Here is a 27719-nt window from a genome sequence, read left to right as displayed (position 1 = left end):
TCATTTGGATACATTTGTTTACGTCACCATCAGGCCCTCGCACAACAATCTAATTATGAAGGGGCAAAAGCTACACTTTCAACAGTGCAGTGAACAGGCAGATCAGGTGAATCTGCCAAAATGTGAGTGGCATGAAATATAGGGCTATCCATAATAAATGTCGTATGGTACTGTGAAAACACAAGTCATGCAGAACTAATCTAGGTGTTTATTTTCTACCATCTGCACCTGGCTAGCCAGATTTATGAAGCTGTTACCAACATGACTTAGAAAACAAAAGCATTCCATATCTCTCCTTTAAGGTTTAACAAGCTGCTTTGTATCTCACTTTATTAATCCAAGTGCATTTGGGCACCAAATGCACAGTTGCTTAAATACACCTGGATACAATTACAACTATCCTTGGAGCCTTCTGCAAACTAATGTATTTTTTGTGTAATATGCATGTGTTTCTCTTTGCACTTGAGACTGTTTAGTTGATTAACTGGGCAATGCGCTGAATTTTAGCTTGTGAATTACAGAGTGTACAATACGGTGCAGTAACTACCATTCCAAACCTCAGCATTTTTATTTCTAACATGGATGGTGGCTTCTCTTGGATAGTGGTGGATGTTGAGGGTGTGGAAATAGTCTTCCCTGGCTGGTAGGAGAAGGACAAGAGGCAGCTAATTTTCCCATGGATTGTGATAAGTGACTGGGGTCATAGGTTCTTTCCCGTAATGACTTTTTAAATTACAGACAGACTGAAGTGAACTAAAAGTGGCTTTCAATTTTTTGACAAAGCTGAAATTTTCCACCAGGGCGGAAGGTGGAAAGTATTTTCTGTTCAGCTCTAATATCCGCATAAGAACAAACTACCATTCTTTGTAAGGCAAATTCATCCATTGGCTGATTTCTTCTGTTCTTCTTCTTTTACCATTTGAAAACTTTAATAAACCAGAAGGAAGTCTCTTCTGCTAAATCCTTAGTGTCTCTCTTTAATGTATTAATGAGTCATTGCTGTCAATCTGAAGGCCTGTGTTTCAGTTTCTGATAGATTTCTGATCCAAGAAATCTGGGATATGAATCCCTTTCCATGTGCATGTATACTATTTTCTGAGCTTCGTCAAAACAGGACTGAGTTGGATCTTGAATATTCCTGATAATAGCTTCCCTTGCAGGACTATCAATGTTAATCTGAAAAATAAAACAACATTAAAGAAAGTTACAACAAAAATACAGAGTACAAAAATAGGGCACTGCAAAGATGAAGCTTGGTAGGCTGCAGTCTATGCCTTGCATCCATATGATCAACTTTGGTACCATGTTTGTATGTTGAAAAGGAGCTACAGGAGTAAAGTTATTAAGAAAAATAAAAATCTAAAGTATTTAAAAATCTTGGTATAAAAGTGTTCACCTCCCCCCCACTTAGTTAGGTTCCTATATCTTTATTTATATATCTAAATGGAAGGCCTGTTTTTCAGATGTTCTGACCAACTGAAATCAGTGGGCACCATTGGGTGCTCATCACTTTTGAAATGGGTTATTGTGTAAGAGACTCAGGAGTCATATGGGGATTTGAAGTGGATGAGTGGAAGATTTGTGGATGTCTAAGACCTTAATGTACTGGTGCTGTGTACCTTTCTATCAGAAAGGTACACAGCAAATAAGAGTTGAATCTCACCATGATATAGGAGATTGACCAAGGCAATTGCAGTTCAACAAAACATTTTGGAAGTTAGATTTGCTCTATTAAGTTGCATTTATTAGAGACTGAAAGAGCTGGAGGCGTGTGAATTAATGTGTAACCGTTGATGTGTGGAGACCTTGATGTATCAACGGTGTTTTTTAGGTGCAATCTACTCCTTCCTGAATACTATTGCATTTTTTTGTTTGTTTTTTGAATACAGACTATGGTGAGATCACCATTAGCTTCCATTTAAAAAAGTTTCAAGCCCTCATGTTTGTTGAGGAAAAACTTGAAAACAGGAAGCAAGCGTGATCCCAAAGACTCACCCAGAAGGCAAATGAAGAATTCACAATTTATTTAAAATTTTTTATGCTGATCTCATGATTTTGAGACCTGACTCATGATTATTCAATGCTTGAGGCTGGCAACACTGATCAGCAAATGGGAGGTTATCCATCTCTGAGCATGTGTATTTTTTTTGTACATTTGTGATTGAGTTTCCTATAAAAGCTCAAATGAAAAAACAGCAGGCTGGCCAATCAATTCCCCCCCACCCCCAAATCCTAAAAACAAAAAATCCCTCAAACGCCTCATCATTTTAAAAATGATCCCATGAATTTTTGAACCAGTCTCAAGAATTTTTAACTTGCAGGGCTGACCATATTGTTTCTTAATCAAAGCTGTAAACTGTCACCCTACACCAACCTTATCCTGGCATCTGAGGGCATGGCTACACTTGCAGATGTAGAGCACTGGGGGTTAAACCAACCTTTGGAGACCGCAGCAGGGAAAGCACTGCCGTGTGTTCACACTGTCAGCTGCAAGTGCAGTGGCGTGGCAACATTAGCAGCTCTTGCAATGCCACAGAGAGCAGTGCATTGTGGTAGCTATCCCAGGGTGCAAGTGGCTGCAGCGTGCTTTTCAAATCCGGAAGGGGGTGGTGGAGTGTGACAGGGAATGTGCTGTGTGTATGTGGGGGGGACAGACTGTGTTTTGGGGGCCTGAGAGTGTGTCAGCATGCTGTCTTGTAAGTTCAGACAGCAGCAGATCCCGCCCCTGGTCGGTCTCTCTCTCTCTCTCTCTCACACACACACACAAATGCCTGCCTTTGCAGCAGGACCATTTCTCAGTAATGGTTTGCTTTGTTCTGGAGCAGAGAAGCATGCCGGCTGTCAGAAACTGAGCTTTGAAAGGGGATATCCGCATGCCTGCAGCTGAGTTCAAAACAATGAGAAGAGTGGCCACTTGACTTCAAGGGATTATGGGACGTTTCCAGAGGCCAATCACAGCGCAGTAATGCAACATGTCCACACTGACACCTGGGCATTTAAGCCGGGGCGCAGCGAGCTTTATACTTTTCATGGAGGTGGATTACCAAGAGTGCTCCAGTTGCAGAGTCCAGGAGCTCTACGTGCCTCGCCAGTGTGGACACCTCAGGAGTTAAGATGCCTGGGGCTGATTTTAATGTGCTCTAACTTGTAAGTGTAGCCAAGGCCTTAGAATCAAACTGGGTTCTTTCGAGCCCTCACATCTCCAGCAATTTGCGTTGTGCATTTGGAATTTAGTTAATAATTCTCTTGCTGATGCACAAGCCAGAAAAAAATCTAGCGCGCTGTGTTCGACCTGCAGTGGTAATAAGTAAAAAGTAGATTAAATTTGATTTTTGTCAGTGAAGTGAGAAGATAATGATTCTTAAGATACCTAGAAATGATCTGCTGGGTGTGATGTTTATATAGTGTTTTAACAGAAAAGAACCACACTGTAATATTAATCCCTGTTCATACAGCCAAATCTGGTCTGTTTTTCTGAAAATTTGTCCATGTTTTTATTAGAGGATTATTAAGGATTGATTTATTGAAGTAGCTTAACCATTTGGGATGAATTACTCCCATTTTTCTTTCTTCTCCAGTGCTTTTGGGAACTTGATGGTCTTTTAGCATGCTTCTGCCATCTCTTAAAAGGGATGGAACTGGGTAGAGATCTCACTTAATTTCCAGGTACTTATGGAAAGACTGGACTAAGCAAGGGTCACGTTCAAAGTCTACTGGTGTTTGGAAAGACTCCGTTGGTATCAACAGGCTTTCTACAATCCTCTAAAGGAATGGAAAAAACTTCAGGACTTTAGTTCTAGACTCTGTTCTGGCACTGACTCCCTCTGTGGCCTGGGGCAAAGAATTTTACCTATCCACCTCAGTTTCTTATCTGAAATGAGGTTAAAAATACTTAATTACCTGCTTCACAGAGGTGCTGTGAAGATGATTAATCAAATAAACATCTTACACTACTTTGTACAGTGAGTGCCATTGCCAATTATTTATTGCTGCATTTTTCAAGCTGCTGCTTTCAGTTTCAACAGATACCACATGTATGTTTTTAATATAAACAGGGGTGTGCGCACACGTGTGAGGGAGGGATGGAGCAGTTCTTGCAATGTTAATTCACCTCTTTAGGCGCCTGGGGCTGAATGTAATTTTTAAAAATTTTCCTGGCCACAGAAATTCTTTTTCTCCGTGATTCAATCTTCTTGTAAGTTTCACATGCAAGCCAGAATTCCATGTTCTCATCACTGTATTCTGTCTTCAGGTAGCTCTTGTAGATTATAGGTCCATCTGAAAATATTTCAGAAGTCAAACTTTATAAACTATAAATGATAGCATTTAGGAAGATAATTGTCAAACAGATTTTGCTTAGCTCTGAGTGAAAAATGACTAGATAAGGATTATAGACCAGTTTTGGTACTTTTTCTCATGTTGAATAGTTCCTCACTCCACAAGAAATCTTACAGAAGACAATGGGGCTACTCATGGGATAAGGTGCTACCCATACTGACCATGAGTATCTGAGACTACTTCAGGGGTGCTGGAACAGTTTTTATAGTGAGGGTGCTGAGAGCCATTGAACCAAACTGTAAACCCTGTACAGATGCCCCCGACTTACACAAGGCTTTCCGGAATGGAACAATTGTGTAACTCGAATTTTGTGTAAGTAGGAAATGTATACCTGTACGTTACGGAATGTTTTCAGCAACTCGAAAATCCTATTTCTGGCTTATGGAACTTTTTCCGTAAGTGCGAATTTGCATAAGTCAGGTCTTGCGTAACCTGGGGAGCGTCTGTATATAATGGAAACCACTTCAGTCCAGGGGCTGCTGCAGCATTGTTAATTCCAGCACCTATGGACTACTTTAAAAAAGTAAGGAAATCTTCTGGCCCTTTTTGTTTTATATTTACATAAAATGTGAGACTGTGAGTAGAATGGTTTTAAAAGAATATTTAGGGGATAACTGGCCTCTCAATGTGACATATAAAAGTTTCAGACTTCAGTATTCTTCGTTTTGTACATGCACAGAACTCCCTTAACATCAGTGAGAGCTGCACATGTGCAGAAAGAGCAGAATATCAAAGAAAAAATTTCCTCTTCCTATGGTTTAAAAACCACACAACAAATATGCATGTTATAAGGCTGATAATTATTTTAAAAATTCAGCTCTACATCAGAGTGAAAAACTTCTAAACATCAAAAAATCATGATCTAACTGGAAAAAAGGAAGGCTTTTATTTTTTATTTTCCATTTTTTTTCCCTGTCATCAAAAGGAAAGGTGACTTTTGTTGCTGCCATCATTGTAACTAAGAAAGCTGTCAGTGTGCTCTCCAGCAGATAAAAGGTTTTGCAAATTGTGTTCTCTACCCTTAATGTATACCAGTACACCTTTGCTATAATGAACCCTGGGGATCCAAGCCTTTTGTTCAGCATAGTCAGGGGTTCGTTATAGCGAAAGGAGTGGAGGGAGACAGAGCTTCCGGGGCCATGGCGGGGAGGGTGAGTGGGATCCAGGGACCATGTTCGCTATAGCTCAAGGCTTGCTATTGCAAAGGCATTATAACGAGGGACTTCTGTACTTTGTCCAAACATCCCGACTCCCACTGATTTTTGGCTTCACTAGTGGTAGCAATTGTTGGAAGCCTTAGTACGCTATACCTTAAAGAACTAGCAGGTTCAAGAATTTAACACATGTCATTTACACCTGCTCTGAGCAGCACGTGATGATGCAGTGGCTAAAATGGCTGCAGCCATGAAAATGTTGAGGTTTCAACCACTGTTACCACTTGCTGAGTAGCACCTTTGTCAGCAATGGTGAGAAATATTTTCCAGGAAAACCTAGTGTAGGCAAATACTTTAAGACCAACATAGCTCTGGGATAAGCAGTTGCAGCTCCATTGACTTCAAATGAAGTTTCTCACGGTTCGTATACTTGGCCCTTCGCAGGAACCTGAGAGCAATGTGGAGATATTTCATCAATGGCAAAATCTACATTTTGCGAGTGTTTCATAGCGCTCTAGTTCTAAAAGCAAATTTCTCCAGTGGTGCAGATCAGAGTTTTCTGGTTTCTGCAAGAGATGTCAGCATGCCACAGGCTGGTGGTGTGGTTACAAGCAGTAATGCTGCTTGTGTGTGATTTCTGATATTTCAAGTTGCCACTCTATAGCACAGTGCATTCCAGAGCTTCCCTTGCACAGTAATACTCTATATTGCCCCCACTAAAGGCTGTGCTTTTATAGCACAACCTGGCCCTTGATTGATTTTTTTTTTTTTTTTGCTTTTCAATGTATTCATAAATGATCTGGAAAAAGAGGTGAACAGTGAGGTGGCAAAGTTTGCAGATGGTACAAAATTTATAGTTTTACGTATAGATTTCCTCCAGAATTTCAAGCACCACTGCCCATCCATCAAACTCTCTTGAACACTCCCATACTAGCACCAACTTCCTGGACACCATGATCAGCCCTACAGATGACTATATACAAGAAACTCCTGGATCCAGCAACCACCCTGAACACAGCAAGTAGTCTGGTATCTACAGCCAGGTACTCAGTTACCACAGAATTTGCTCAGAGGAGAAACTGCATGATATGCACATAAATGCCTTCACCAAACAAGGACATGCCACCAGAAAAATAGATCACATCATGTAATGGGTCACCCAAATACCTTGGGAGAACCTGCTTCAATACAGGGAAAAAAACCCAAACCACTGAACTTACATCCCTAGTTTTCACCTACTACCTCACACTGGAACCCACATGGGATGTCATTAAACTACAACCCATACTTGAGGGGACCACATCCTGAAAAATCTTTCCCAAACCCCCTCTTCTGGCTTTCAAACAAGCTCCCAACCTCACCAAGATCATTATCAGAAGGAAGCTTCCCACAGACCAGGACACGCCAGCTCAAACGGCATCATATCTTGCCATAATAACAAGTGCAAACCTGCAAACATATCTCCACTGCTACAGTGATCAATACTCCACAGAACACACCTTTCAAGATCCATGGCTCCTATATCACATGCCTCTGTCAACCCATGGTACACCTCAACTAGCACATCAGATGTCCCAAAACAACTACGGGGGTGAAACCAGACAATCAATACGCTCTTGAATGAACTGTCACCAAAAATATGACAAAAATGCCCTATAACCCGTGGGTGAACACTTTTTACAAAGCGATCACTCCATGTCTGACCTCTTAATCCTCATCTTCAAAGGAAATCTGTGGAAAACCTTTAAAAGATGATCCTAGAAACATAAATTCATAACTTTGCTGAACACTTAAAAACCATTGACTTAACACACATGCTGGATTTATGGCTTACTACAACAATTTGTAACACCCCCTTACTGCCTGCTAACCCTTAATGGCCCACTTCATTTTAAGTGGTCTTCTACAGCACGTGTGAATCCCTTATGGTTATTGGTCTGTCCCAGTTTGTATTTAATTCTCCAGGCCTGAGGAAGAGCTCTGTGAAGCTCAAAAACGTGTCCCTTCCCCAACAGAAATTGGTCCAATAAAAGATATTACCTCACATACCTTATATCTCAGAAGCAGGGCTGGCTCTAGGCACCAGCAAAACAAGCAGGTGCTTAGGGCTGCACATTTCTAGGGGTGGCATTCTGGCGCCGGCCATGCTGCCCCAAGGAATGTGCCCCAGCTCACCTCCGCCTGCTCCCCTGAGCATGCCGCCGCTGCTTCACTTCTCCCCCTGAGGCTTGCCACGCGCGAAACAGCTGTTTCATGCTGCAAGCCTGGGTGGAGAGGGAGGAGAAGCAAAGCGGCAGCACGCTCTGGGGAGGCAGCAGTGGTGGAGCAGAGGTGAGCTGGGATGGGGAGCGGTTCCTCTACCCACCCCCCGTTACTTCCTGTGCTCCCTCCCCACCCTCCCTCACTTCCGCTCTGTCTGCTCCCCTGAACGCGCTGCCTCTCCTTTGCCTGAGAGGGAGGGGGGAGAAGCAGAGTGGCGGCATGTTCAGGGGAGCAGGCGGAGCAGAGGTGAGCTAGGGTGCGGGTTGCAGGGGGGAGCCACAGGAAGCAATGGGCGGGGGGGGAAATGCAGCATGCCTCGGGGAGGAGGCAGGGCCGGGGATTTGGGGAAGGGGTTGGGAAGGGGTGCAGTTTGGGCGGGGGGGCCACAAAAAAAAAAGCGGGGGAAGCCAAAATTTTTTTTGCTTGGGGCGGCAAAAATCCTAGAGCCAGCCCTGCTCAGGATACATAGTGACTAATTATATTGCAATGGGCATCAAGGGCATTAGTGGTGAGTGATTTGGCATTAAAATTTTTCATTTGCTTTCCTCTTTAATGGAGGTCAGTAACCATAAAACACAGTGAATGGAGATATTCCAATGTATCACATAAGCTCTCCCTATCCACACATTTCTAAAAAAGCATTAGATAGCTGCTGGTAAATTAACTCTGCTGGATTAAAAACATGCAACTACTTACATTTAGTAGTCATCAGCTTTTCAAAAGATTGGGACCACTGTAGCACTTCCTCCAATGACACTCTTTGCAAAAGGGGGAAAGGTTATTGTGGGATTAGAGTTGTGGTTAACTGTGTGACTAATGCTCTGTTTAAAAATAAAGCTAAATTTCATTATCTAAAATACAGTCACATAATTCAGTGAATCTATATGCATTTTGCTCTCTACAAGTTCATTTTTGGATGTTTCAGATCTCATGCCTACAGTTTTGAAGAAAAGAGAACTTGCAATAACAATGGACCCAGTTCTGCACTAAATTACACCCATACAGCTCCCTTTGAAGTCAATGGAAACTGGTGTGTGTAGGCAGTGCAGTACAGTACTTCAGAATGGGAGAAGACTAAAGAAAGCATTAACAGTTCAGACTGTCAGCTCTCCCAGGCAGGGGTGATTATGTAAGGTTGCTTTGTGTCTAGAGACCCTGCTGTACTTCAGGTGCCACTGCAATGTTAGGTGGTACTATTAAAGTCCCTGAGTATGATTACAAAACAATGTAAAAACAATTTCTTCTCCACTAACACCTTCCACATTTGTCATTAGCTGCGAGGTTGAGCTCTGAACATTATGCAGTAGAACCTCAGTATTATGAACGCCTTGGGAATGGAGATTGTGGTTATTTCAAACGTTTACGACTGAACATTAACTTAACACAGCTTTGAAACTTTACGATGGAGAAGAACAATGCTGATTTTAACCATCTTAGTTTAAATGACAGTTTCCTTACCTTGTCAAAAAATGTTTTCAAACTTTCTCTTTATTTTTTTTAGTAGTTTACATTTAACACAGTGCTGTATGGTATTGCTTTTGTTGTCTCTGCTGCTGCCTGATTGCATACTTCCAGTTCCAAATGAGATGTGTGGTTGATGGTCAGTTCGTAACACTGGTGCTCATAACTCAGAGGTTCTATTGTAGCTGATAAATGATGGAAAGACTAATAGAATCTTGACTGCAAAAGACACTCAATCCATTTCATTCATCTACTTGTTTGAAATTTAAAATTAATCACAGTATTACTAAGCAAGAGGATTCTTAGAGGTGACTAACAATGGATTGTTTTTCTTTTATGCTCGTTATTCTTACGTGGCAATTTCCTGGGTTTCTAGGGGGTCTTCCATTTATTCTCTTAACTCTTAGTTCTGTGAAAGACAGAGGCATCAGAGAGAACTAAACATCTTGAAGAAAAATAAACTTATAAGGGCCAGATCCTGCACTGGTATAAATCAGCATAACTTTATACCACCTGTGTCTCCGGGTCTTATAATTTTTAGTATCCTACCACTGGTAACTTGAAAGAAATGCCTATGCTAAATGTTCATGTAAGAGATTGGAGAAAAAATGCATTAATTCATTAGGCTCTAATCAAACTGGAGAGGGAGTTTTCATTCTCCCTTGATCCTTCCATTTTGGCATCAGTTTCTGAATCCCAACTAAAGCCACTTAATTACCATAAAGTTCAAGAATAATCCATATTTGATTAAAAGCAGTCTTGGTTTGTGGATAGTGGGTACTAATGACTGATTTGTAAGCCTGCTCTGCACAGCAGCTGTTTGCTGGTTTTGTAGTCTAGTTTGTGGTGATTCCTTAGATTTGTTTCAACATAATTCTAAGAAGGACACCACTGCCGTGTATTACAGTTCGTTATAGCAAGCCAATCTTTTCTGGGCAGAAAAATGAATGTCAGTTACTCAGCACATTTCTGGATAGTTTAACTCCTATGTTTGGTAGAAATTTTGCAATCACCGAACTGTGGTCTCAGCTCTTCTGTAATTTCTGGTCACACAGTTCGTTCTTGTTCAAGTAGGGCTTTTCTCCTGCCTAACTGACCTCCTCTTTACATAAATACTTGAAGTGTGTGGTTATGGCAAGAGAGGTGGCTCTGCAAAAGTTGCTTCTTGCTCCTGTGAATGCTTATTCGTTGACAGAGCTGCTTCTGAGTCATATCTGCTGTTACTGACACAGACACATTTTTACTGTTGTCAGCATTGTCACTCTTATACAGAATAAGTGACATACTTGTCTGTCTCCCTGAGTGCCAACAAAACTGCCATTTTATTTCCATTTCTGAATATTTGCCTCTAATGTTAATCTGTGAAGCAGAACAAACACAGCCTGATTTTAGTTACTCTCCATGGGTAAGTTAACACTTAGGGAAGATGATGTTTTACTGTAAACTGAGGAAATATATGGAAGTCACTGAGGGGGAAAATGGATATGGGCTATGAAGATTTTTCCCCCCACTTTTGTGACTATAACCCCACTTAGTCATAGAAGTTGTATCAGTAGGATCTTCTGCAGTGAGAATCCATATGCAGAGGGAGAAGAACTGATCATGTCGCCACTATGCAATGTATACTGCACAACTGGAAAAGAAAAAGTACTTAAGGGACCATGGTGCACTGCAGAAGGCCTGGGACTGGGAGTCAGGAGACATGGCTTCTATTCCCCACTCTGCCACTGACCAGCTGTGTGACCTTGGGCAAATCGCTGGATTTGTTTTCCCTCCCAACCTTTTTCTGTTTTTTGTATTTAGAGAGTCCCTGCCCCGATGAGCCTACGATCTCTCACTGTGTTTATACAGTGTCTTTCACAATGGGGTCCCAATCTTGCTTGGTGTTTCTATGTGCTACTGCAATAAAAAATAAATACTATTACTAGTAATAGTGAGACTGCTGGCTCAGTGAGGTTGTTTTGGATGCTCATGTATTATTCTGTGGTGGTCTGGAAGCCTACTTTCACCATCTCCGACTCAAAGAATACTTTCAAGATAACACTGAACAGCACACTGATACCCTCCCAGCAACAGCACAAGAAGAAGAACTCCCCATGGACTCCTTCTGAGGTTCAAAATGACCGTCTGGACCTATACATAGGATGCTTCCGTTGACTGGACAGGCAGAAATTGTGGAAAAACAACATCACTTGCCTCATAACCTAAGTCATGCAGAACTCAACGCCATCCACAGCCTCAGGAACAACCCTGACATTATAATCAAAGAGGCTGATAAAGGAGGTGCTGTTGTCATCATGAACAGGTCTGACTACCAAAAGAAGCCTGCCAGACAACTCTCGAATACCAAATTTTACAGGCCACTTTCCTCAGATCCCACTGAGGAATACACTAAGAAACTGCACCATCTACTCAGGACACTCCCTACATTAACACAGGAATAAATCAACATACCCTTAGAGCCCTGACTGGGGTTATTCTATCTACTATGCAAGATCCACAAACCCGGAAATCCTGGACGCCCCATCATCTCGGGCATTGGCACTCTCACTGAAGGACTGTTCAGATATGTGGACTCTCTACTCAGACCCTACGCCACCAGCACTCCCAGCTATCTCCGTGACACCACTGATTTCCTGAGAAAACTACAATGCATTGGTGATCTTCCAGAAAATACCGTCCTAGCCACTATGGATGTAGAGGCTCTCTACACAAACATCCCACACACAGATGGAATACAAACTGTCAGTATCCCTGATGATGCCATAGCACAACTGGTTGCTGAGCTCTGTGACTTTATTGTCACGCATAGTTATTTCAAATTTGGTGACAATATATACCTCCAGACCAGTGGCACTGCTATGGGCACCCGCATGGCCCCACAATATGCTAACATTTTTATGGCTGACCTGGAACAACGCTTCCTCAGCTCTCGTCCACTCATGCCCCTTCTCTACCTATGGTACATTGATGACATCTTCATCATCTGGACCCATGGGAAGGAAACCCTGAAAGAATTCCACCATGATTTCAATAGCTTCCACCTCACCATCAACCTCAGCCTGGACCAATCTACACAGGAAGTCCACTTTCTAGATACCACGGTGCAAAGAAGTGACGGTCACGTTAACACCACCCTATACCGAAAACCCACCGACTGCTATGCCTCCCTTCATGCCTCCAGCTTCCATCCCGGATACACCACACGATCCATTGTCTACAGCCAAGCACTGAGGTACAACCACATTTGCTCCAACCCCTCAGACAGAGACCAACACCTACAAGATCTTCACCAAGCATTCTCAAAACTACGATACCCGCACGAGGAAATAAGGAAATAGGTAACACAGAGCCAGCCATGTACCCAGAAGCCTCCTGCTGCAAGACAAGCCCAAGAAAGAAACCAACAGAACTCCACTGGCCATCACATACAGTCCTCAGCTAAAACCTCTCCAATGCATCATCAGTGATCTACAACCCATCCTGGACAACGATCCCTCACTTTCACAGGCCTTGGGAGGCAGGCCAGTCCTCACCCACAGACAACCCGCCAACCTGAAGCATATTCTCACCAGCACCTACACACCTCACCTAACTCGGGAACCAATCCATGCAACAAACCTCGATGCCAACTCTGTCCACATATCTACACCAGCAACATCATCACAGGTCCTAACCAGATCAGCCACACCATCACCGATTCATTCATCTGCACATCCACCAATGTAATATACGCCATCATGTGCCAGCAATGTCCCTCCGCTATGTACATTGGCCAAACTGGACAGTCCCTATGTAAAAAGATAAATGGACACAAATCAGATACTAGGAATGGCAATAAACAAAAACCTGTAGGACTTGGGTACTTCAACCTCCCTGGACACACAATAGCAGATTTAAAGGTAGCCATCCTGCAGCAAAAAACTTCAGGGCCAGACTTCAAAGAGAAACTGCTGAGCTTCAGTTCATTTGCAAATTTGACACCATCAGCTCAGAATTGAACAAAGACTGTGAATGGCTAGCAGCTACAAAAGCAGTTTCTCCTCCCTTGGTGTTCACACCTCAACTGCTAGAAGAGGGCCTCATCCTCCCTGATTGAACTAACCTCGTTATCCCTAGCCTGATTCTTGCTTGCATATTTATACCTGCCTCTGGAAATTTCCACTACATGCATCTGACAAAGTGAGTATTCACCCATGAAAGCTTATGCTCCAATACATCTGTTAGTCTATAAGGTGCCACAGGACTCTTTGCCGCATGTATTATTTGTACACTTTTTAAATCAGTTTGTCTTGCAAAATGCTAAGGAGAGCTGGTTAGTTTTTTTCCCCACAAAAAAACTTGACTTTACTGAGAAATCAAAAACTGGAAATTTTGGACTGAAAGATTTCAATTTGGAAATGCCATAGTGGTACTTCATGTGAGCTGTAGTTCGGTTGCGTCATGTTCCAATTCTCTTCTATGGGTTGGGCTCCCTGGCTATGAAGCATCACAGTCTCCTCTCTTGCTGAGCAGTTGCAGTGTACATAGGAATCTATGGCATCATGGGAAACATAAATTGGCTGGAGAACCTCTCCAGCTGAGAGAACTGAGAGTATAAGGCACAATTTTTCAAACTCTGGCAGTGGGGCTGAGTTTAAAAAACCAAAAACTAACCCCCTCCTCCCCCAACATCCTGTTCTTAAATTCATCCCAGGTATAGCTCCATTGACTTCAGTGGTTACACCAGGGGTGAACTTGGACTAAGATCTCTATGCCTGAACAGTTCAAATTAAAACAATCCTATTACTCATAGCCTAAAGACACTGAATATATTGAAATTGATCTACTGTGAAGAAACAGCATGAATAACAGGTGATCAATATGTGCAGCCATGATGACAACATGCATGGGTAAATATTCAGCATAAAATTATATAGTTAGCCCTCTTGACTTTTTCAGTCAGGAGGCTAAATCCCTTCATACGTTGTAGGATTATGTGACTGCAAAATTATAGTACTACTTACTTAGAAGTGATCCCATTTTCGTCTTCTCTGAATAGCTTACAAAGACAACAAATATTTGGGCTCATTCTCCTAAATAAAGAAAACATGTGAGTTTTGGAACCTGATATAGTACAGCAGGTGCACTTGAGTCCACCCTGATTTTAGAGGTCTGACCAGTTCCAACTGTGTTCCTCGTTTTACATATAGGGAATATAACTGGAATTGGTCAGACCTCTAAAACCAGGATGAACTGTTTAAATTCACCCACTGTATTTATGAAAATATTTGACAGGAATGAGGCATTTCCACTCATCTCAGTGGAGATTTGGCACCTGGCTCTTAAGCATTAAAGAAAAGAACAATTGAAAGACTTTTTTTTTTTTTTTGAATGCTTGTTAAGGGCCTAACTGAAACATATAAAGTTATTGAATATTTAAGACTTGTTCCTTTTGTGCTTTTTTAGAAAAACATGAATATAACAATTCTCTTTTATAAAATGAGACATCCATAACTCCATAGTCCACGATACGTGACTCTAGAAAAGCTTCTGTCTCATTACAATCAACTGCAATGCTATCCCTAAATTTGACACTTCCCTTAACTTTTTTTTTCAGGGTTTTATGTTTTTCATTTGCTTTTGTTGAGAAGTAAATTATTCCTCCTCTCAAAATGTTTTGAGGGACACTGTATAAATATGCCTGAAGAAGTGTTGGAGATTTGGGGGCCTGACTCCAAGTACGTTGAAGTCAATGGGAATCTCTCCGCTGACTTCAGTGGCTTTTATATCTTGTACGTAAGAGCTCAAGACTTTGATTTAAACTGAATAACTTTGAGTTTGTGAGTGAATTATTGAATCTCCAAGACAAATGTTTGGGACATGCTGAATCAATATTAATCCGAATTATTGATCAGACCTGGTAAACTTGTTCTGACATACGGATCCTGTCAAAAACTATGGGTACTATGTGTGTTGTTGTGACGAGGAAATTAAGGAAATATCCATCCTAGAAAATTATTTGTGAACTGAAGAAAGTCTTCTCCTTTTTTATTTATATATATTTTTTATTTATTTGTCCAACTCCTCCTCCTTTAAGCAATGCCATATGTTTTGAAGGCCAAATTCTTCAATAAACTTTATATATAATGTTTATGGAATGGGTCTTTCTGTAAAATGAGTTTGTGTATATCAGTCTAGAATTAGATTACTACATTGTAGTCCACACCAATAATCAGAGATCTCTTTTCAGTCTAATAATTTAAATCTACAATTTGGTTCAGATTAGGGCTTGACTGGCCTACACCTATCCTAGGGCTAGACTGTGCTTTTATATTGGAACACAAAATAAGGATGGTGCAGAGTTTCACTGCCCCAGGGGACATTCTGAACTGTGGAATCCTTAAATTCACCTCTTTTTTAGAATTGGGCCATATCCTTAGAGCCTGAAGTCAATGGAACTACATCAGTTTAGACCATCTGAGAATCTAGCCCATTAAGTTTTCTACCAGATATTAAAATGCTTACTTGCAAAGCACCATAACAACTCTGACTGATAATACTATATGAGGCCTTATCCCCCAAAACTGAAGAGAATGCATGCCAATAGCCTTGAGATGACTACTCAAATTCTCACAGCTCTATGGCTTTGCATAGTTCCCTGTGTGTAATATATGCTCCAAACATTGCTCACAAGCAAAACCCAAATAATGTATTCAACAGAAACCCCCACTGGAATTTAAAGCAGACTTCAGGGGGAGTTGCTGGGTGCTTAACACTTTAAAAAAGAACAAGCCATGTTTTTAGGTGCCTAAATATGGATTTAGAAGCCTACCTTCAGGCCCCCATTTTTGAAATACTTAGCTGTAGCCTTTATCTGTGCTGTAATAATAATAATAAAAAGTTCATATCCAGATACATTTGTACTTTGGATCACTGGAGTGGAACTCATGCATAACCTAGGGGGCTTGATTTTAAAATATAAGGTAGTCTACATTGCTGAACTCTTCATTAAACCAGGAGTTGATAACAAATATTTTTTCTTCGGTTGCTGTATGGAAAACTCCATTGTAAAAGGAGACTGTTTTGTTCTTACTGGAGAACCATATGTCAGCAATGATAAACGCTTCAAACAAATACTGTGGCCTAGAGCTTACCTACATATTTGTAGTTCATGAAAGCAGGACTATGTTCTCTGTTCTTCCTTTATTTGAATCATCTGATAATACATTAGATAACAGGCAAAGAAACACAATGTACTTTTTGTAGCACTATTATATGAATTCCATATTTTCATGTGAATTTGACGTTTTTCTTCTGAAGCCTTGTCTGCACCGAGGATTTGCGTGAATTTCAGCCGTTGGTGCTAGCAATTTGTGTAGCTGCACTGGTGCAACTCGTAATGTAGACAGGGTATGCTGCAATAAACTATGATTTACTCTGGTGCATCTTATGCTAGTTTCAATCAAGGAACAATCCACTGGTACAAAGAGTGGCTTCAGCTGTCTACATTAGGGGTCACATCTGCTGCTGCCCTAAATTGCAGTGTGGCTTCACTTACTCGAACAGAGTATTATACCAATGTATACCATGCCAGGATCTGGTGCTAGCCTGTTGACCAATGGCGTTACACTGATGGCAGGCTGCCCATGGCTGTAATCAGAGCAAATCTAGAAGGTAAGAAAGACTTGAGTCATTCTTTGAAAGCTTCCATTATGTAGTCTGGTTATTTGCTACTTAGCAGCTTATGTAGTCATATAAATCAGTGCAGAGTGTGCACATTAGGATTTGGTAGCATTTCCCCCCTCTGTTCATAAGTGTAAATGACTAAACAAGTGCAAGGTAGCAAAGAACTGGACCCTGAGTTTTGCAATTTTATTGATTTATTGCTTTATTTTAGATCACTGTATTTTAGTACTCATGGTAATTGTGTCAAACTCGAGGTTGAGGTTCTCTGTCCATAGAATAAGCACAGCATGGGCATCTGTGTTTAGTGTTTCCCAAACCATTCCTACCATATGCTCTGATCTGTCCTGGAGAGATCACTTCTAGGTAATTCAGTCTCTATCATGCTCAGCAGTTTGCCTTTCTGAGACTAAAAGCAAAACTCCATTGAGTTCATGAAGACAGAATTTTACCCTACATTGTCAATTGTGAGGCTGTTCATGAATTAAAAACCTTTTTTTCCTAAATATTTTCCTCTTTTTGAATTATTAAAACTTCTTTCTATTTCATGTTTCCACTTTATCCTGGATTGGTTTTTGGATTTAACTTTAATATTTTTAATATTATGTACTGCATTAAAAAAAAAAAAAAAAAAAACCCTCTTGCGCTCTCTCTCAATAAGCTTTTTACACAGTTTGGAATTTTGCATTTTTAGTAAAGAATGGTTTATCCCACTTGGTACTGTGTTTGCATTTCTCATGCAGTTCCAAGTGCTTAGCTCTGTAGAAGCGTGGCTGTCTGGGTGTCATGTCATCTGAGAGTCTGTGGTGGCCCAATCCTGTGAAGCGTTGCGTACCCAAAATTAGCAGCTGGGCTTAGCACCATTCAGGAGGTGGCTCTGGGTTTTTATGCATCAGCATTTGTAGATCCCACTTCTCATTCAGAAAGGTTTTTACAAAAATAAAGAGTCCCTAGACTGCTCACCCTGATATTCTGCTCCTTAGCCCACCTGCACTGCTTATCTCCAATAATTAAAAGCAGTACATGATCAAATTTGATCCTAATACTTTCATTCCCTATCTGAGCCCAACATTATTACTGTTCGTAATAAATTTCACTTGTAGGTTTTCAGCTACTGTATCAACACACAAGTCAGTTTATAGAATTACATTCAGAAACAATATGAACATTTCTTTGATAATGCTTTTAAAATGCTGGATTGCATATAATCCGATTCTAAAGACAAGGATAAGATTAATGAAATATGCTACCTTGGATTAATGTGATGACAGAAATGTGTAAATACTCAAGACTGTTGTGATTTAGCACAGTTCTTCTTCATCAGGTTTCCCTTTTCCTTCATAGCCCTGCCCCACGTATGGACCTGCAGAGAGAGACATACACGCTGCTGTACTTTTTGTTTTGTTCTGGACTAGCCCAAGAATACTGTATACTGTTGAAATTCACATGAACGTAACAGTTATCAAAGGGGTCAATCTTCAACTGGTGTAAATCAGCATAGTTCTATTGAAGACAATGGAGCTATACTCACTTACACCACTTGTGGATTTAGTCCAGAATTGTGTTCAAATTACACAAATCTGTTCCTTGGTTTATTATAAAGCTCTTCCACTAAGTTCATGAAAAGTATTTTAGCATGTAGGATTGTGCATTTCCAGCAGATTTCATCACCCAAAAGGCAAATCACAGGGTCCTAGCTGAATTAGTACAATATATGAATGAATGAAGTAGTCCCCCACATTCTGAGAATTAATCACACTTCTGATAGTAAATGAATCTAAGATCTAAAACTATTCACAGATGGAAAGGATATGAGTAATTTGCTGAACAATCTAAATCTGAGATGACTGTAATTACAATGATCTATAATGAGAGAATATCCTGTCAAACAGAAAAATGTTTTGATAGATCAAAGAGAGAGGCCTTTATTTTGAATGAAACTGTAATGTACATTAGTTTCATTTTTTCAAGCATGAGAAGATTATGCCGTATGAGGTTGTAAAGAAGCTGTTTACTTTTTTAGTATGCAGCTATTTTGGCTGTACAGTGAAGTCTCCATAAAGAAACCTTTATGATAAAAGTTTAATTGCACTCTACCCTCTCCCTTTTCAGTTTATTGCATAAAGTTTTATTGATCTTACTATATTGAGAATTTAATACAGAAGATTCACGTAGGCATGCATTTGTCTACACATTGTACATATTGAGAAAATAGGTGCTGTTGCCATTGTAAGATCGGCTTTAGAATGGCAACCAGTATGTGTGGGAAGTATATCCTGGACAGAAAGATTATGCCCTTATCTCTACATTCCCTGTTTATGCTGAAGGAAATACTCCAATTTAAATTCTGAAAAAAGTTGTGCATAATCTTATACTTACAGTTTTTTTTTCTTGGATTGTCACCCCCTTTTTAGTGTTTCATTTAGTAGTAGCACTTGGCCGGAGGCAAGTTTCGAAATTGCATCCTGAGTGTTTTTCTTTATATTCTTCTAAAGTAAAAAGTCTTGTCACACACTGGTTGTATCCACACTGTGTGTGCTGTTGCCCGACTTCTTTCGTGCAAATATATATGCAAACTGTGTGTGTGGTTAATATGAAGGGGAAAAAAAAAAGTTCCATTGGGCTCCTGATACACCACTGATAAAAACAGGCTGTGTATTGACACTATTGATGAACTGAAAAAAAAGGATTTCACTACAGTAAAATACTTCAGGTATTCTCTGACAGGGCCAGTTTTGTGACTAATATTTTCCATCTCTTGATCAAATGACACTGTACAGAAAAAGTTAGAAACACACTGTTGAAAAGAGATAAGCATCCCATCACTGAAAAATGGCACATTCATGTTATAAAGTTGCGATCAAGAAGTGATTATCTCCAATTGTTTTGTTAGTCTGACTTTTCTGCTCTAAAAGTAAGTTCTCTCTGAGTTCCTTAGTATGATACGTGTTTTACATGTGCATTTTCAATCAACTTTAATATATTGCACGGTGGTTGACTCTGAAGCACTATGTTAAAGTAGGACTTGTTTTTACATTTTGTGAGGTCCTTTGTCATCGTTATCCTAGTTGGCAAGAAGGGTATGTCGTCAGTGCAGAGTTAGCTCAAGTTATCTACACTACATCTCGAGTTCACCTAAGTCAGATGAGAATGGCCACACCACAAAATAACACTTGAGTTGCTATGTCCACATTGGGGCTGCACTCCCTTGTGTGTGGTGCTAAGACTTCTGGGGCACACCCCATAGTTCATAGTGCTGTAGTAAGCTGAACCACTCTATGAATTCTTTCCCAGTGAATTGTGGGAGGACTTGCCTGTTGTTCCTGCATACACAGAGGAATTGTGGGAAGTCATTGGAAGATTAATGGTACTTGAGTGGCACCAGCTTGTGTCCACACTACAGAGTGGTCATGTTAGTAGATGATGAGTTGTGGTTACTTGAGTTTTAGCCTGAGTTAGTACCATATAGGAATGAATGAAGTAGTCCCACACTTTTCAAGAATTAACTGCCTGGGGTGGCAGATTCTCCCTGGGTTTGGCTTAGCCACCCCTGCTGCCCTGAGTGGCATTTTGACCCTGTCCTCCAGAGCTCTCGTGACGTTGGGGTGGCTGGGACCAACCTGAAGGAGTGGCTCTGTGACCTGCCACTTGGTTCCGCCACTTCTGAATCATCAGAAGGCTTATTCAGTCCCCCAAGACATTCAGATGTGCCCTCCCCTACTGGTTTCGAAACTCTGTTCTAGGAGGTATGAGAGGTACAGGGTGGCAGATTATCTTGAGTACACTCAGGGTTTTGACATGAACAATTGAGTGAAACAGACACTGACTTGCAAAAGAGTTTTGAGAGGACCGACCACACCTCCACGTTTAATTTTTCATTGACCTTTTCTTCTCTGATCTCCCCACTCTTTTTTGTTTTACTTAGTCTCTTGTAGGCAAAACATGACTCCAGTTCATTTAAGTTAAAGTCAAGTTTTCAAACCATAATCATTTAGTGTGCTAGGCCTATTTTATTGCAGATGACTCTGCCAATGTATGGCCCTTTGATTTGTATAAACGTGTACATCTACCTGGTCTATTCCAACAGTGATTCTGCTTAAGGAGGGGGGGGGGGGGAAAGATGGCCCCAATCCTGCAATGTGTAAATTGGCAGAGAACCCTTGGCAGATTTCCACTAACTTCAGTGGGATTCTACATGGACATAAAGGTCTACCTGTATGGAACTCATTGCGCAACTGGGACCTCTTTTTATAAAGAGGAGAATAAAAATCTTCTGAGAGTAAGTATTTCATGATTAGCCCAACTGTGTTGGAGAAGGGAGTTTTGTGGGGAGAAAAAGGAGGGAAATGTCAAAGATTCAAGTTCAAATAAGCTTCACAGAGGGGTAACCTCTGAACCTGCTGGTGTGCTTATCTGATTAGACATTCTGAACCTTTCAAGATTCACTCTCCTAGTGAAACCCCTTTCTGATGCATTCATTATAAAACAGTATTTTCATTCTGCTTTTGTTTACTCTTCGTACCTTTCCATAAGCTTTACAAGTACAGTGTCATTTAATTATTTTTACACAGATCTCTGGACAAATATTTGTGCAGTGTAACTTGAGCTCCTTATTTGCCAGAATAAATCATAATGATGCATTGCCCAATTTTATTTGCATGCCTGATCAAAAATAACATGTATTTGCACAAGCTGCAGGTTACAAAGGATCATGAATTCCAAATTCATAACTAGAGAAACATGAAGAAGTAGGCAGAATATGACAGGAGGTGAAGCACCTCACCCTTACAATTATATTCAGAAACCTTTCATTAAATAATGTTGAGGCAGTGGAACAATTTTACCAAACTTGCTCAACACAAAGCACAATTAGGCTGTTTAACCTTCACCAGTGAATTTAGACTGTCACTGAAACATTCTGTGTATAATTAATGTTTTCTAAATAGAAAAATATTTTACAGATCAGAAGAGGTTAAATATCTTATTCATCAAAAGATTGCAGTGTATACATTAATACCTAAACTGGAACCCTAACTGACTTTAGAAAGAGTTACATGTTTTTTCACTGATGACTGAATGTTGTTACCACCTAATAGTTCCTTGTTGGCTTACATGAAATGAATGTGCTGGTCTCAGTCCAGTTTCTAGTAGACAGTTGTCCTTTTTAAAAATTACATCCTTACATTGGCACGCATTGACACTCCCATTGGTGGTCTCAGCGGAGGCCCAAGATAGGAATGGGAATATTATTGTTTATTATTTGTGTTTGTGGTAGGGGCCTGGGAAACCCAATCATTGACCAGAACTCATCCATTGTGCTAGATGATATACAAACCCACAGGAAAAGAAAGGAAGTCCCTGCCCTAAGGAGTTTACAATTTAAGCAAAAAGAAAAGGAGTACTTGTGGCACCTTAGAGACTAACCAATTTATTTGAGCATAAGCTTTCGTGAGCTACAGCTCACTTCATCGGATGCATATTTTCCACGAAAGCTTATGCTCAAATAAATTGGTTAGTCTCTAAGGTGCCATAAGTACTCCTTTTCTTTTTGCAAATACAGACTAACTCGGCTGTTACTCTGAAACAATCTAAGCAGAGACTTAATTCCTCTTTTAAGGGCACTGGGAGTCTAGACTAGCCCTTAGTAATTTTCAGCTCCTTGCAGGCTGGGTAGAAACACTGCCCCATCTCAGGTGATTTCAGTTCTCAATGACTTTTAGCAGGCAGAGCAGAAACACAGTTCTACCACAACTGATAATCAGCTCTGATTGGGCATTTAACATAACAAAAAGGCTCCTAATGAAGTCTGTTTAGTTCTATACTTTCAACAGTGGGGAAGAACAGATTAAACCAATCTAGGAAGGACTCTTGAGGGTACAGAGCCTCCTGGCTGTAGAATACCTGTTCCCACTCCTTCTTATCTTTACAGGGCTCTGACATTTAAGCCACTGACTTAATGAGGTTCTTTCCACTGAGGGTGACAGGTTAAGCAGAGTCCTGCTTTCCTACAATAATTGCAACATTGGTAACCATACTTCACTGCTCCTGCATTCAGTATTAAGGTGATTTGTACCCAACACCAGCCAAAGTTGATTACTTTTTGCTGAATATGAGCAGGAGCAGGAGCAAACTATATTTACATAAACACACCCAAGTCTCTCCCCCTCCCAGCTAGCTGTCAGGGAAGCATTCATTCAGACCCTGCTTACAAATGTAAGCTATTGATTCGTTCATATCTGCTGAAACACTGCAGAAAAATTGTAATTATGTCCAGCCTAACCTAAAACTGGAAAATTCTGGGAATTAAACACCCAACCTGATCTCCTGAGACTTCTAGAACAAAGAATGTAGATAAACAGAGTTTGGATAACCATCCAGGCTTCTGGATACTTCCTTAAACTAATCTTCGCTAGTTTTTATGTAGGTAAATTACACCACTTTGTCTGTCCTTTTGTGGTCATTATCTGTTCCTTTTATGCAGAGAAGGCAAAAACTCTCTCCCCACTCTTTTCCCAGGGAATAGTTCACTAAAATCTTTCTTCCCTCTATTTTATATTAAAATAATGAATGTGTCTCCTGCTGAAGTCTGTGGGAGAGGATCAGAGTAAAATTTGTTCTGAAACAAGTTTTCATGGGCTCTCTGTAAATTTGAATAATCATGTCTGGAGACTGAAAACAGATTTAACTTGGAGACAATCAACAACTGTACCTGGAAGCAAGCTTTGTTTGTAAACCGTAGCTGCAGATGGGCAGACCTCAAACAGAGTTCTGGCTGAACATAATGAATCCCATCAGGCAGAAGCAAGTTTTCTCTGGAGGATCTGAAGAATCCTCAGCTGTTCACACTTTTACAGATGGTGGTTACTAACTCTTCCATACAGTGATGATGTGTGGTCTCTTGTGGATGTAGGTGCGATACATCAGCCCCAGGCAGATGCCATAGCATAGAGTATTGTGAAGCTAGAATTATTATATTGTGCAGTACATTGTGCAGCCTAACTTTACAACAGGTTCTTTGTACTCTTGATCACAGCCAGATTCTGACCTCAGCTCAATGCAAAGAGGCCATTGGCCGCCCAGTCGAGGATTCTCCAAAACAGGGAAATTCCCAGTTTGTGTAGACTTAGGTGCTGCACACCTCTTCCACCTCCCCACCCCAACCACTGATTATCTTACCTATAAACTTCATCTCAGTGCAGCCCAGGCTCGTTTCCATTTGTCTGAGAGAAACGTTATTGCTGACAGATTAGTAGTGCTGTTTCAGTAAAGTTTATTACATAATATTTTATAATTGTTTCTTTCAGAATGCTCACTTTAACCCTCGTCTCTTCTTTCTTGACTGTCGGATACCCATAATGTAGCCTTTCCATGTCCTTTCACAGGACTCAGTTTGAGTTTTGATCCTTTACCAGGAGTGATAAGTGAACTAAACCTTCCCTAGTTGAAAGGTAATGTGATCAAGTAAACTTACACTGTAGCTTTCACTTTCGTTACACAAATGCCCCACTAGAGGTCGTCATGAATCATCTTAAATGAGAACAGACAAATTGTCAACCATATATTAATTTAAACTGAGGTCAATGATGGGGTTAGAATTGGTGCTCCGAGTTTCTTAGAGAAGTTCTGTCACTTGATTATAATGAACCAGCTCATTGAGTCAGTCCTGAAAGAGACATTCTTGTATATTACCTCGAGCTTTTTATTGCTAAAGCAATAAACATTGTTGTCCGCATAATTTTTAATATAGTCTTGTTCATTAGAGTCCTCTCTTCCATGTTTTCTACTAGTAGGTGTAAGGGAACAGGAATGCATGAAGCCAAGTTCCATGAAGGAATCAATTGTGGCTTTAAGTATTCAGTAGGAGAAAATGTCAAGATTTTTTTGGGGTGCTGCAAAAATTTTCAAAGAAAACAAACCATAGAGGAACCACAACAGAACATCTTTGGAGAAAATACAGTTATGTCATAGCTGATACATCAATTGACTTTGCCTCCTCCAGGGCTGGATTGGCAGATACAAAGTAGCCTAGGAAACTTATTTTGACCAGATCAGGACATAGTGACTTTGCCTCCCCTCTAAGACACTGCTCTCGCTCCTCTTCACAAGCCCTAACTATTCTTCTCCTTTTGTCCATTCCTCTCCAGGCTTGATGGAGATGCAGATGTAGTCCAGGCAGTATCTTATGTATGGCTCACAAAGTTCCGCTATGACTCCCTTAGGGCCTCAGAACCATTTGTGTATGCTATTCAGAGAGAGATCCTACACAGGATCTGAGTAACTGAAAGAGGTTGCAGCCAAAATTTTATGGGCCACTCAAAGGACTGTTTATGTGTAAATCAAACATTTTGTCTTTTTGTTATTGTAGCATTTTGGCAGTGAAAAGTATTTAATAAAATTAAGTTCTTTTGTCTCTCTTGCTTCTCCTCCTCCTCCTCCTCTCCCTTTTCTGTTCCTTCATTCCGTTTTTCTCTCTCCTCTATTGTATATGGTATCTCATTTTTGTTCCCTAATACAATTTTTTTCTCTCCTCCCTCCACTTTCTTTTCAGTTTCTTTCTTTCTTCCTTCCTTCCTTCCTTCCCTTTGTTTTTTCTCATGTGCTTTCCTCAATATCCTTTTTCCCCCTCTTTTTTTTAATCTCTGTCCCTTTGCTGCCCAATGTACACCTCTTTCATTTTCCTCCTCTCACATTCTCGTGCACACCCACACTTGCCCCCTATCTCCCTCTCAGATTCTCTCTCATGTTGCTGCCCACTCTATTCACACCCACCCACACGGATAAATGTGTTCACTGATGCCCAGCCTACTCTCTCACACTCATACTAGTCTCCCATCCCTCACCTGAGAGACATTAGTCTCTATTATTCCCCTGGTGCCTGCCTCCTTCATGCCTATATACCTGGTGTTGGGGGTGTGTGTGTGTGCGCGTGCACACGTGCACCCAGGAGCATGGAAAAGGTACCTGGCTGATCTTCGGTCTACCTGAGGCTGAGGGGAGACTATAACCGCTGGGGCACCCATTGTCAGGTCAAGTGACAGTCTTTATGGGCACTCCATTTCAAATGTGCATAAGCTCCCTGTGCCCTTGATTGGAAACTTCTTGTCAGCAGTGCCCACATGGTCCATGCATGTGCTCCAGCTAACCTCTTGCCATGTACTGAGAGTATATGGGGCAATGCCAGACCAATTGCTGATGCAGTTCCTTCTCAACCAGCTTTGTTGTTCGTATGGTTTCAGACAGGACTGTGTTCAGGGGAGCTAGCCCATCCTGCCCACACAGCCACCACTACGCTGCTGTATTTAGTGTACTAGCTCAACCAAAGTAGCATGGGTATGCCTACATCAGCTGGAAATTACACATACCCTTAAATTAATTTAGTGATTCTGCCATTACTTCACTCTCTGTAGAAGAGGTGTGAAGCAGGGATGACAGAGACACACCAACCACTTTTCCCTTCACAAAACTTTTACTTGTTTGGAACATTTAGATACTAAATGTGTCAACTGATTGGATTTTTAGAACATTTACTCTCAATGCAACATATCTGTGATTAAATATACTATGAACATGAGTAGGATACGTCTACACTAGTTATTTTTTTACTTAACTGCCAGTTCAATTCTGTTAGCTCACCTGAGTTTACATGCTAAATGAGCTGCTCCACAAACATTTCTTCCAGGATGCAAACGCATCTGGTTTACCCTAGGGCTCAGTTTGAGTAAACCACACACATACGTGGAGTGTCCAGACTACGTGTACTAATGTGTTAGCTGGCAATTAACTTGAGTTAAAAAACAACCTCTCTTATTGGTCACTTCTGTGCATCTTTAAGGATATCATCTGGACCTTTTCTGTTGACGAGGAGTTTGTTGCACTAAATATAGTACAGCCTTTTTCCACTAGAGTGTGACTGCGTGGGGCTCTAACTTACTATTGTTAGGTACAAGGCACGTTTTGAAGAAACAGTCCTCAAATGCTGCAAAAATGCTTCGACCACTGCAATTTAAGAACAACCCTCGTGGCTATTTGACATTTTCAGAGGAGCTTGGTTTACAAGTGACCTTAGTGCATTGAATGTGAACTAAAGTTTAAATACAAGCTTTGCAAAACTGCCTCATTTCTATCTTGTTCGCACACAGAGGCACTGAATGGTTTTATGTTTCAGTGTTTTTAGTATTTTTTTCAAGAAATGGTGCTCAATTTTATCAGTAATCTGGGACCGTTAGTTATGACACAATAGCAGTTCAGCTGGATTTCTTAACTAGACATATCAGGTGGAATTTTCAAAAGAGCTTAAGGGGAAAAACTCAAAAACGTAAGGGAGTTGAATACCCAGCTCCTTTTGAGTCCTTTGAACAGTAACATTTCTCATAATAATTTAGAAATAAACTGATTTTTCTCCCTTGATAATTTGCCATTATAATGAACAGTTTAACTTTTACATGGGATGATTGTTGGTGGAGTCCCTTCCTTCCTTGGCTTTATCAAGAAGATATTCCCCAAGGAAAAGAGAGAGACCCAAGAATTCTTTAACCTGTTAAAAATGGACTTCAAAGAGAGAAGACTGTCTGTCTGTCTGTCTGTCTGTCTTTGCTAGTGCCTTTAGACTGCTCCTTTATGAAAAAAAGTGGCTTCATGACCTTCCCCACCCCCCCTCAAATAAATAAATTAAATATCAGGAATATAAAGTTTTGGTTTCCTGGTATTTTTGGATCAGAAAATACACTGTGAGTTGAGGTGTGCTCTTCCTGAAGCTCTGTTGAAGGGGAAGGAATTTTGAATCTCTCAGAGAAAGCGCTTTTCTCCCAACTGCTTGGGATTTGAATTAAAAAGGTGTTA

The 27719-nt window shown here is 40.7% G+C and overlaps 1 protein-coding gene across 1 annotated transcript; it reads right to left on the bottom strand.

Moving 5' to 3' along the window:
• Nucleotides 1-1002: 1002 nt before the first annotated feature.
• On the bottom strand, nt 1003-18193 carry RGS13 (regulator of G protein signaling 13). Its single transcript, XM_077824672.1, has 5 exons — nt 18131-18193; nt 14222-14290; nt 8451-8512; nt 4112-4278; nt 1003-1176 (listed from the first exon to the last, which is right to left on the bottom strand). The coding sequence occupies exons 2-5, from the start codon at nt 14284-14286 to the stop codon at nt 1003-1005; spliced, it is 468 nt and encodes a 155-aa protein (XP_077680798.1). The 5' UTR covers nt 14287-14290; nt 18131-18193.
• Nucleotides 18194-27719: the final 9526 nt, after the last annotated feature.

The sequence above is a fragment of the Eretmochelys imbricata genome, chromosome 8, assembly GCF_965152235.1.
Source record: "Eretmochelys imbricata isolate rEreImb1 chromosome 8, rEreImb1.hap1, whole genome shotgun sequence".
Taxonomy (NCBI): domain Eukaryota; kingdom Metazoa; phylum Chordata; order Testudines; family Cheloniidae; genus Eretmochelys; species Eretmochelys imbricata.
This window is presented reverse-complemented; position numbering and strand designations above follow the sequence as displayed.

What these genes read in the sequence shown, in the direction of transcription:
- RGS13 (XM_077824672.1), bottom strand. Translation starts at nt 14,286, where the DNA reads ATGAGCCCAAATATTTGTTGTCTTTGTAAGCTATTCAGAGAAGACGAA. An exon ending in GAAAATGGGATCACTTCTAA is followed by an intron (nt 8,513 to 14,221) that starts GTAAGTAGTACT and finishes CCTTTTGCAAAG; the next exon opens with AGTGTCATTGGAGGAAGTGC. An exon ending in AAAGCTGATGACTACTAAAT is followed by an intron (nt 4,279 to 8,450) that starts GTAAGTAGTTGC and finishes AAATATTTTCAG; the next exon opens with ATGGACCTATAATCTACAAG.